The sequence below is a fragment of the Mustela putorius genome, unplaced genomic scaffold (genome assembly GCF_011764305.1).
Source record: "Mustela putorius furo isolate JIRA1106 unplaced genomic scaffold, ASM1176430v1.1 tig00003836_pilon_pilon_pilon, whole genome shotgun sequence".
NCBI lineage: Eukaryota > Metazoa > Chordata > Mammalia > Carnivora > Mustelidae > Mustela > Mustela putorius.
Genome location: NW_025421989.1, coordinates 15088165 through 15100476, shown reverse-complemented (window position 1 = coordinate 15100476; position 12312 = coordinate 15088165). Strand labels below are relative to the sequence as shown.

Genomic DNA, 12312 nt, shown 5'->3' with positions numbered 1-12312 from the left:
GATAGCTACAGGGCGCCTGGGTAGTTCAGTCCCTTGAGTGTCCGACTCTTGGATTTGGCTCGGGTCATGATCTTGGGATTGCGGGATCAGACCCCACACTCAGTGGGGAGTCTGCTTGGGAGTCTGTCTGCTTCACTTCCTCTGCCCCACCCCCTACTCCAGCCTGTGCACGGAGTTGCGCATGCGCACACGCTCTCTGAGCTAAGTCTTTAAAAAAGAAAAAGATAACATTTGATAGCTACTAAAGATAAAGTGAAATAAATACAATGTGATAGCTCCTGTCAGGTTTTCACCACTTCAGTTTATATTCACATCAATGATAGAGGAGAGGAAACATTTTAATTGCCCACTGAAGAGATCACAGAAACACTGGGCTGTACCTGGTGCTGTGGTAGTAACTGTCCCCCGCCACTTTGGTCTCTGTATCTAAACTATTACTTCAGCTTCTCTCTTTTATAAAGTATCTTTAGTAATGAAAAGATCTAGTACCTTTAACAAGCGCATTCACTAGGTAGTCTATTTTTGGGTTTGTTTTCCTGGAGTGTGGGAAGACTTCTGCCATTAACCTGGCAAAGGAAGATTATTTTTTCCCCTGGAAATAGGAATATGAGCAATTATGTCTTAATCAGATAAAAATAAACAGTACCTTCAAAAATGAAACATAACATTGAAGAATAAGCAGAGGCCCAAAATCATGTAAAAAATTCCTTATCAAAAATAGTCCTGACACAGCGTCCCCGCATTGTCCGGTACGACGCGTGACTTCTGCAGGATAAACAAGTCGCCAATGTGCCGTCTGCCGTGGCGCCCGCAGTCAACAGGACGGCATTGTGAGCTTTGTAATTTGTTGAAAGTGAATCTCATGTCCTTAGCACCCCCCCCCACACACACACAAAACAGAAAGCAAAGGACACAGGGACACTTTGGGAGGTGATGGAGATGGCCGTTACCTTGACCGTGGTGATGGTTCCGTGACTGTCTGCGTATGTCCAAACTCCTCAAATTATGCACGTGGAATTTAGGCAGGTCTCTGTCCTTTATACCTCAGTAAAGGCGTATAGAAAAAAGAGAGAGACACGAAATCTCAAGTTGCCTTCATCCACTTGAGCTGCCGTAACAGAGTACAGAATAGACCGGGGGCTCAAACAACAGACCTTTCTTTCTCCCAGTTCTGGAGGCTGGGAGTCCGAGGGCGGGCTGCCAGCGTGGTCAGGTTCTAGCGAAGGTCCTCTTTCCAGCTCCCAGAAGGCTGTCTTCCTCGTGTGTCCTCCCATGGTGGAGAGATGGTTCCCGTGTCCCTTTTAATAAGGGGAATAATCCCTGGGGGCTCCCTCCTTCTGCCCTGGTTCCCTCCCCAAGGCCCCGCCTTCGAAGACCGGCGCACCAGAGTTTAGGGCTTCTTTACCAGCTCGTTTGCAGAGACACAAACGTTCCGTCCGCGACACAAGCATAAGGCAGGAAGTTTATCTGATATTTCACAGGCAGTGAAGATGGGCCGCCCTCATGGGTGCTTGGCGTTGCTTTTGTGGCTCTTGTTTCATTTCACTGCACTCTGTGTATTAATTTAAATCTCTGAGTGCAAAAGAAAAATATTACAGCCATAATCAAATATATACATGATGATCAAACAGCTATACCTCCGTTGAACAATACATAGGTTTTCTGTTAAATTTGCCTCTTGAGTTGTTTTCAACCTTTTTTTAAAAGATTTTATTTATTTGACAGAGAGAGACCACAAGTAGGCAGAGAGGCAGGCAGAGAGAGAGAGAGAGGAGGAAGCAGGCTCCCCGCTGAGCAGAGAGCCCGACGTGGGACTCGATCCCAGGACCCTGAGATCATGACCTGAGCCAAAGGCAGAGGCTTAACCCACTGAGCCACCCAGGCGCCCCCGTTTTCAAACTTTTATGGAAGTATAACATACACACTGGAAAGCCCATCAATCGTATATGTACAATTTGCTGGATGTTTGCCAAACGAGCACACATGAGTCAACAGCGTGGTCAAAGAAGAGAACAGCAGACCCCTCCCCCCACAAAACCTGGCTTTTCCGCCCGTTGTGCCCCCCCTCCAGGTCCCATGCTTTTGATGTTGGAATTCTTGTGCCTTGCTGATTTTCTTTGTGTCATTGATGCCACGGGGACGGGAGAGGATGTTCAAACTTCTGATCTGTAACCTCACTATTCCACTGACATAGTCACAGTACCTCATGTTTTGACAAGTACTCGGAGAAAAAAAGTAACCCTATTCAAGTGACTCTTAAGACTTTTAGAGCCAAATGGTTTCGGTCTCGTGGAATTCTACAAACTTTGCCCATTTTATTGTCCCTTATAATGGTTACTGGCCCTTAATGGACATTCCCGTGGGTACACAGACTATCTCCCTAGTTGTAAATGTTTCACTTTGTACATAGTCTGTAATAAGAAATGGAAAAGAACGATATAAGCAGCAAATGCTGGCTTTCCTTGACTGATGAAATGTTTTGCACAAGTGCTCATAGTTGTCAGAACAAACGTCTGAGGGAAATATAAATTGCCTTTTTTGCTGTGAGAGGAAGCTTTTGCTTTTGCCTTCATTTACATTTTTGAAATTCTGCGCATCACAAAAGCAAGCAGATTTGCCTGGAGTGAGATGACATTTCTCTACACAGTGTTGCATTTTTTCCCGGTGGGCTGCGGCTGGTAGCGGGGAGATGGCACGCATGCGTGTGTTTGCAGCGCTGCTGTAGGAGCGGATGGAGTTCTGGTTTGTCAGCCAGGGACGTCTGCTGGTAAATGCGTAACTCGAGACACGGGGACATGGGAGCAGAGCGCTGACTTGTAGCGTTGGCCTCTTTCTGCGGTATAACTGCTCCCACCATGGCCAGTTTCCAGCAACCTCCTGCAGGTGCCCAGACATGGGGCTAGGTGGAGATGGACGCAGCTGACCCCAGGGGCCCCCAGCCCAGGAGTGCACGCAGGCCACAGAGAACAGGTTCAGACACAGCCTTGCCCCCTCAGTGACTCGTGTGCCCCAAAGTCACCAACAGACAGAGTAGCCGCCGACCCCGACCACACGGGTAGGGCTGCTTGTCCGGGAAAGCTCTATTGTCATTGCCTCTTACACTTACATGAGCAACAGGACAAGCACTTTAAAAAAGCACAATTACAGAATTGTCCTAGACGCCTGAGATGCCTCCGCAGAGGTCGCGCTCTGGGACAGGGGGACAGACTCTGAGTCGGCACCCCGGGGACCCTGGAGGTGTGCCCCCGCCTCTGGCTTCCCGGCCTGTCTCTCTGCAGCCCCCCCTGGCTTTCCTTCTAGCGCGCCCCTGCTGGGGCCTTCTGACCCTGATGTGAAAAGCTGGAGTCTTAAGTCCATTTCCTCTGCATGATTTCGCTGGGATGATATAGCCGCCCGTGGAAAGGGTGAGGTCGCCGTGTTGACGGGAGGCCGTGTGATGGGAGGAAGGCAGCCACCGCGGTCACAGTGGAGGAGACCGTGCCCGTTGACCCACCGGGACACGGGATCAGAAACCACGCGGCCAGCCCTGACTTCCACCACTGGATGTTTCATGACAAACCCCACTTGTACATGCCAGAGAGTGTGCACCTCACAATTCCATTTACATGTTCTTAGAGACCAGGGACCACTCTCGGTGCTGGTGAAGGCAGCATAGCGGTTGCTGTTCCCACCCTTGGATGATGGGGCGTGGGGTGGGGGGGGCTGTTAGGAGGGAAGCTTCTGGGCTGCTCCTCATGTTCTGTCTCTTGATTTAGATGCTGGTTACAGCGAGTCTTCATTTTGTGGACACTTACTGCAGTGATCACTGTGCCTTTTTCTGAACATAGGGTATATTTCAAGTCAGAAGTTGAATAATAATTTTAAAATATCTGCCCTCTTGATGCTCCCCCACACCATGACTGAATCTCGTGGCTTTCCAGATTGAGACAGACTCTCTCTTACAGAGTGTCAAGCCCTTACACAGCCCCACCGTGTCATTGTCCCCGGAGCTGGCCCTGCAGGGGCTCGCAAGTGCTCTTCTGTCCTCCTTAGCCCCTGCGGTTCCTCCTTCCAGCCATGCAGGCCCTAACTTCGGCGGAGGCGTCTCTAACCGCCCTCCTACCACTTTCACCGAATGCAGGCTCCCTTCCCCCCGTATCATGTGTACGGTATTTCCCATCGCTGTTGGATCACTTTTTGAGAATGTCTCCCCAAGAGCTCCACATGGCGAGTGGGACTTGTAGCTGTTTATATCCATCGTATCTACAAAGCAGGTACCCCCCATGCCCACTGACAATGGTAGAGGGGAGTCCGTGTTGGTGACTTCTTAACCCGTGTATCTCCCTCCCAACTCAAGTCCCCTAAGCTACCCTAGAGTAAATTTTCCGTCTGTGACTACTTTGAAAACTCCCTTGACCGGCCTTTTTCTATAATTGTGAGCTTTTTGCCTGTAGGTAGATTGGACCAGGTGCTCTCGAAATGGCCCTGGTTCATATTTCTGTGCCCGAATCCAAAAGCAGGCTTCTGCTCTCCACCACTGCCGCCTTCCAGGGACTCTGAACACAAGTCCCCTGAAACCCACTCAGTCTTCCTCCTTGGATGGGTCCAAGGTGATGGCTTTCCCATTGGCAGATACTTTGATCTCTCCGGGCCCTCAAGGGTTCTCCTCTTTTCCAGAGTAGAAGCTGAGGGCCTGGGATGGTCTCTGAGGCCCTGCATGGTCTTCCTCAGGAGCTGGCCAACCTCCTCCCACTCTTCTCTCTGCTGGTTCCCAGCCATGCCCTGGGGACAGGACTTTTCCCCTCTGCCTGAGGCTGTTGTCCCACCCATGGGTCTTCACGGCTCATTCCTTTACCTTCTGCTGAAAAGTCATCAGAGACCCCTTCCCGGAGCATCTGGCGTAACACCATGACCCCCACCACACCTTAATGCCCTTGCCAGCTCTCTGGCTTTGTTGTAGTGCTTTTTGTCCTCTGTCATGGTATTAAGTTACTAAATTGTGGCTCTTCTCTCCTCAAATATAATCCCCATGAGAGCAGGGGCTTTGTTCTCTGCTCCGTCCTCCGTGCTGGTATCTTGGCCGGCACGTCGTGGGCACTTAATTGACACGGATGAATGGATGTTCTCCCACTGACAGGCCCTGTCTCCTGGCTCTCACACTTCTCTGGGGCACTTCGCTGGCCATTTATGACCTTTTTCAGGCCAACCAAATGTGTTTTCTTATTTTAAATGATTTTCTTTTGCTGTGATGTCTTGGTATCGTAGACTATGGCTCTTCTGAAATGGATTTCAGATCTTTGTTCTGAGGCTTAGGTCTGTGCAGCGTTTTTAAAGTACAGGCCATGGTAGTGGAGGGAGGGAACAGTTATTTTTTAAAATGCATCATGTACACATTGAAATGCAGGTTAGTCTTAGTGTTAGTTATGACAAGCTATCTGCAAAAAGAAATAGCCCCCAAATATCAATACCTTAACATGATAGAAGTTTATGCCTCATATTATAAACTTTTGTCAGGGTCCCCATTCCCCCTCATAGCAGAATAGAGGATCGCTGAGGAGGTTATTATGAACCATAACCATAGATGGTGCATGTCATTCCTCCTTACATCCCATTGGTCAAAACTCCGTCACGTGGCCCCACCTAGCTGAAGGGGAGGCTGGGAAATGTATTCCAGGCTCTATGCCCAGGGGAAGAAAAGAGATTGGGGAGCCCTGATTGGTGGCTACCACATTCTTGCTCCTGCAAATATTTTCATAGGTCACTCAACTTAGGTGGACTGTTCCCAAACTTATTTTAGAGTTTTCCTAAAATGTTGACAGAAGATGAAAGTCCGTCCATTCAGTGTGTACTTACTCTGTGCCTTTTCTGTTTCAAATTCAGATCATTTGCTCTCAACTGGATTAGAGATGCAAATGAATTTTTGTAATACATTAGAAAATGTTTCTGTTCTTCCAAGTTGCATGAAATATATTGCTCTAACTCCTGAATCTCTCTTGAAAGTAAAAGAGCAGAAGTGATTGGCCAGAGAATAAAATGAAAGTGTTTTGGGCTTTTTTGCATGGAAAAAATCAAGCTATACTGACTTTTGTCTTTAAAACCTGCAGAAACAAATTCATGAATGGAATTTTACAGCTTCTTCCATTAGGGGAATAAGGTAAGAACATAAAGGAAAATGGAATTATTGTTCTAATACAAATAATGATGAAAATGTTTTATTTTAGTGTTTCCACTCATTTATAATATGTGATATTCTCATTTTCAGCAGAATCCTCAGCTTGTTGATGTGCTGCTAATAAGGGCTTCTTGGCTTGTTTAACAGAGAAATTTGGGGGGCTATCCAATAGACTAAACTCATCTCAAGCTTTTTTAGAAAATGAAGTTATATCTGTAGAAACAGAAAGCATTTCTTCTTTGAGTCATTGATGTTCAAGTGCTCAGGGAACTCCAGAATCCCAGTAACTGAAGGAGTTACTTGGTAATGACACTCAGTTGGGGCCTGAGTAGAATAATGGAGCCAAGGGTATTGTTGTCCTCATTTGGGGAGCAAGTGGTCTAGTCCAAGGAGAGCTATGGTGCTTGCTCTTTGGATCGGGGTGGTGACCATTTGGTGGCCCTTGTGGCTACACTTTGAGCCTCACTCTGCCAGCACATCCAACGGTAGGAGCAGCTCAGAAGCAGATATGAATTGTAATCCCTCTTTCACTATTTAACCTTGACAGAATCACTTAGTCCCTCCAGGACTCTGTTCATAGTTTCCATTAGATGGAGGGCTCGGATTAGAACGGTATGTTCTTTCTCTGATGGTAAGACCACAGGCCACTGAATGAATCCCCCGTTACCTCTAGACATGTGTGATCCTGTTCTAGACACAGCGCTATTGAAATTAAAATAATATTTTTGTCACTTTAAATATTTTGTCACTTTAAAGGGAGGAAATAATTTAAAAACAGTAGCGTATTTGAGTAATACTGATGCAAAGTTAAATTCAGTGTTGAACATTTTCAAAAACTGAATACCCCAGAAACTAAGTGGTATTGAGAACATGCAGTCAAGAACATTTTGTTTGTGCCTTCTCGTAGAGATACCTCTTGCTGCCATTCCCCCATCAACAGGGAGTGCAAATGACCTGGGGTGAATCAGACCCTGGAATTAATGTGCCATAAAGAGCACACACTGAACATTCCCAGTGCTGTCCAACTAACCATGATGGTTTCTTCACAAATTGGTTTCCAAAACTTATGTGTGACCTGGTTTTCAGGATTTTTAGATCACCCTGTACTATTGCTCTTTCAACTCAGTATTTTCATGTAATCCTTGACAAATGAAGAATGGCTAAGTAAGGTATGAATCTCAGGAAGGGATGACTTAGGAGAAGATAAAGTGGCATCATTTGTTTGAAGAGAATTTTGACTTTTCCACAGTGCTGCTTGGCAAAATGAGGGCCATTGTGTAGGCTTTGGCCCAGTAAGGTTAAAGACCTTTCAATAGTGAAATCCATCAGCAGATGGAGTTTGGTGAATTTCTGTCACTGGGTATGTCTAGGAAAGTGGAATATAGGCTGAGGTGCTGTAGAGTCAGATCCCAACCTCAGGGGTAAGGGACCAGATAACCTGTGAAGGCCTTCCTTGAGCTACGATGCCATGTGTATTACTACCTCCCTTGTGTGGCCCCAAATAACTACGTCCTGGTATTTTTCAAGTCAAGAAATTCCTTAGATGCCATAATACATTATTTCCCACATAAGCTTCCTGTCTTGTGTGTGAAATTATAAACTCTTGAGGACAGAGACCATATTTATTTTCCTTTCTCACTGCTCTAGGCTTTGCTTAGCGCCGTATCTCTGGTAAGTTCTTGATATAGATGAAAGTCGTTTGTTGAATACAAACTCAAACATATGCAAGATAAATGTCCCTATTTAAATTATGTAGAGAAATAGAAGTCAAACTGGGGGAGTAGTGATTAAAACATTAATGAATCCTTCAAATTTGTGGAGTGGAAGAAAATCTGTGATTAGATTTTTTTCAAAAATGTTAAAGTGATGACGTAACTTGCATATAATAATCCTTCTTATGTTTTTCCAATTTTACAGCATATCCAAGTTTGATGAGCGATGTTGTTTTCTTTATGTCCATGATAATTCTGATGACTTTCAAATCTACTTTTCCACTGAGGACCAGTGTAGTAGGTGAGTTACAGCTGATTCAGGGGCTTGTGATAGAATTATGGGTCTTTGCTGGGAAGAGTTTTTACTTGATATGCTGCCTTTCTTGAAATTTTAACTTACAGAAATTTACTTTTCCAGCTTGACTGGAGTATAATTGACATACCATGCAGTCCACCCACTTAAGAGTGTACAGTTCAATCTTTTTTTAGTATATTCACAGTTCTGCAGCCATCACAGTCATCTAACTTTAGAATATTTTCATGACCCCTCAAAGAAGCCCAGTGTCCATTACCAGTTATTCCCCCATTTTTCCCTCCACCTAACCCGCCCCCCCAATCTCTGGCTTGGGCAAAAACTAATCTATTCTGTCTCTCTGGATTTGCGTATTCTTATATAAATGGAAACATACCATCTGTGGTCTTTTGTGTCTGATGTTTTTTAGTCATGATAATGTTCTCAAAGTTCAGCATCATACCCAGTGCCCCATTCTTTCTGTGTTCCTCACTCTCTCGCCGTATGGATGTATTTGATCTGTCCATTCAATTGAAAGACATCCGGGTTATTTCCACTTGTTGGCTATTATGAACAATGCTGCTAGAACATTCACATGCCAGTTTTTGTATGGCCCTGTGTTGACATTTCTCTTGGAGCTAAATTACGGGGTCTTAGGTAACTCCAAGTTTAACCTCTGAGAAACTGCCAGGCTGTGGTCTGATTTTACGTCATCGTCAGTAGTGTACGAAGGTTCTAATTTCACATGTGATTTTGTGTCCTTGTGCTCCTGGCCATCCTAGTGGACATCAGGTAGGATCTGACTGTGGCTTTGATCTGCATTACTGTAATGACGGAAGATAGTATGCATCTTTTCATGCACTCACTGGCCATTTATTTATCTTCCTTGAAGAACTCTCTGCTCAAATTCTTCACCCAATTAAAAGAATTTTTTTAACCTTTTATTTTGGAAAAATATTCAGAGCTATAAGAAAATTTCAGAGGGGCTCCTGGCTGGTTCAGTGGGTAGAGCATGCAACTCTTGATTTCAAGGTCATGAGTTCAAGCCCTGCTTTGGGTGTGGAGGCTACTTAAAACTTAATAAAATTCTTTAAAATAAATAAACAGTTGCAGAAAAACAGTACAGAATTTCCATACATATTTCACCCAGAATTCCCATGTTAACCCTATACCGCACTTACTTTACCTTCACTCCTTATGCATATGATTATTTTTGTTCTGGGCCGCTAAGAAGTGAGTCATAGACCTAATGCCTCATGGCCTCTCATTCCTTCAGTGCGTATTTCCTAAAAACAACATTCACTTCCATAATCACTGCACAGGTATCTAATCAGGAAATGAAGACCAGTAAGGCTCTGTACTTGACATACCTTATCCCCATATGACTTACTGTCCAACCGATATCCTTTCCAGCAAAATACAAGATTTTTTTCTCTGCCTCCCCGCCAGTCCAGGATCATACATACATTTCATGGTCATATCTGTATAGTCTCGTTTATCTTTGTTGGTGCCGCTTTGTCTGTCTTGACTCCGTGCTCTCAAAGAGCACAGGTGGTTGGTCTTGTGTAGGCCATCGGTTGGGGTTTGTTTGCTGTTTTCTCCTGATGACGTCAGCATCGTGCATTTCGGGAAGGAACAGCACAGAAGTGATGTCCTGTCCTTCTCACGCACCACATTGGGAGCCCTAGGGCATCTCTGTCTCATTCCTGGAGAAATGAACCTGGCTCACCTGGTGAAGGTGGTATTGGCCAGTCTTCTCCCAAGTGCCCATTTTGAATTGGGTTATCTGTATTTCTATTAATGGTTTTAAGAATTCTTTATATATTCTGCGTACAAGTCCTTGATCAGATATGTGATTTGCATGAAAATTGCCTGCCCCCAATCGGTGGCTGGTGTGTCCCTGTCTATGGGGCCCTCTGCGGTGCACAGTTTTTACATTTCGATGCAGTTCAACTTGTTTTTTTTCTGTGGTCATTTGTGTTTTGAGGGTCACCTGAGAAGGTGTTGCTTGACCCAAGGTGTTCTGTGGTGTTTGTTTTCTTCACAGAGTTTTAGCTCTTCTGTTTAGGTCTCTGGTTGATTTTGACGTCATTTCTGTATATGGTGTGAAGTAAGGGTCCAGCTTCATTCTTTTACTTGTGGATATACGGTTGATCTGGCCCATTTGTTGAAGACATAGTCTTTCTCCTACTGAATGGTCTTGGCACCCTCAGAAAATCGGCTGACCATAAATTTCAGAGTCTATTTCCGGACTTACACTTAGATTCCGTTGCTCTGTATGTCTGTCTTTACGCCAGTACCACGTTTCTCTTTCTTACTGTAGCTTCATGGTAAGTAGGAAATACGGAAGTGTGAGTCTCCCAACTCTGTTCTTGCTTATAATAATCGCTTTGGCTATTGTGGCTGCTTGCATTTCCATGTGAATTTTAGAATCTGTCAGTTTCTGCAAAAAAAGGCAGCTATAATTTTGACAGGGATTGTGGTGGAAATAAATAGACCGATTTGGAGAGCAGTGCCGTTCTAACTGGAGTAGGCCTTCAATCCCTGAGCATGGCATAACTGTCCATTTGATTAGGTCTTCTTTAATTTCTTAAGACAGTTTTTTGTAGTTTGAGTACAAGTCTCATACTTTTTTTGTTAAACATAGACCTAGGTGGGGTTTTTTTGATGTTATTATAAATGGAGTTTTCTTAACTTCGTTTTCAGAGTGTTCATGGCTAGCATATAGAAATACGCTTGGTTTTTATATATTTACTATCCTGCAATCTTCCAAATTCATTGAATAGTTCGAATACCTTTTATGAGTATTTTAAGATTATATTTTTAAAGTAAACTCTACACCCAACATGGGGTTCGAACACACGACCCTAAGATCGAGAGTCACATGCTGACCAACTGAGCCAGCCGGGCCCCTATGTCTCACACTTGGTATTGAATTCCTGAAGATTCTCTGTATATAAGACTGTGTCTGTTGCAGATGGAGATCTTTAAAAGTTCTTCCTTTCCAATGTGGATGTCTGTCTTTTTCTTACCTGTCTGACCAGGCTGTCCAGTACAGTGTTGATTAGAAGTGGCGAGAGCAGACATTGCATCTGGTTCCTGATCTCAGGGGGAACGTATCCGGCCAGTCTTTTATCAGTAAGCATGGCGCTGCCGGCAGGTTTTCACCGATGGCCTTTCTCAGGTTGAGGAAGTGCCCCTTACTGCTGGTTAGTTCAGGGTTTGTATCATGTGGTTTGAGAACGTTTTAACTCAGCATGTCTCGGACACTCCTTATGGTACCATATTTGAAATCAGACTCAATATCAGACTAGGGGACCCTTAGATCTCGGTCTTCAACTTAGAAAAGCTGCTGCCAAAGATGAGGCAGAACACCCCTTTACCACAGTTGACCATTCTGACCCTCCCTCGGTCCCCGATGCCTTTTCTCACCATATGTCTAAATAATTTCTCCGTGACATAGAACATACATACAAGTCACGTGTGTTAAGTGCACTTACGTTTATCAGTGCCCCAGCAGGCGCTTCGTGCCTCTTTCCAATCATTGAGCCCCCAGCCCCTGCATTGCTAATTTTTTTAAAGATTTTATTTATTTATTTGACAGATCACAAGTAGGCAGAGAGGCAGGCAGAGAGAGAGGAAGGGAAGCAGGCTCCCTGCTGAGCAGAGAGCCCGATGCGGGGCTCGATCCCAGGACCCTGGGATCATGACCTGAGCTGAAGGCAGAGGCTTTAACCCACTGAGCCACCCAGGCGCCCCAGTGCTAACTATTTTGATTTCTATCACTGGTGGTCAACTTTGCCTTTTCTTGATCTTCAATATATAGAATCATGAAGTATGTACTCTTTGCTTTCTCACTCACTTCCCTTAAAATAACACCCATTAGACTGAGCCGTGATATCTGGATCAGCTCATCCTTTCTGTCACTGCACCGTGTTCCACTGTGTGCCCACACTACCGCGTGTCTCTTCTGTTGGTGAACATTTGGTCATTTCCAATCTGGGGCTATTAGGAATAAAACTGGTGTGAACATTCTTGTATAGGCCCTTTGGTGAAGACACACATTGATTTCTGTTGGGCATACACCTGGAAGTTGGGGTTACTGGGAAAAGGGCTGGTCTGCGTTCGGTTTGGACTAACTCCGCCAGTAGATTTCC

At 44.9% G+C, this 12312-nt stretch overlaps 1 protein-coding gene across 3 annotated transcripts in view; it reads left to right on the top strand.

Moving 5' to 3' along the window:
* The window catches only part of MAP3K15 (mitogen-activated protein kinase kinase kinase 15), a 114692-nt gene that overhangs the window by 72290 nt on the left and 30090 nt on the right, over window positions 1-12312 (top strand). For all 3 annotated transcript variants that reach the window (XM_045089357.1, XM_013059635.2, XM_045089358.1), the window contains exons 12-13: window positions 6084-6133; window positions 8069-8164. In XM_045089357.1, coding sequence (XP_044945292.1) covers window positions 6084-6133; window positions 8069-8164 — 146 coding nt within the window. The remainder of the gene's footprint in view (window positions 1-6083; window positions 6134-8068; window positions 8165-12312) is intronic.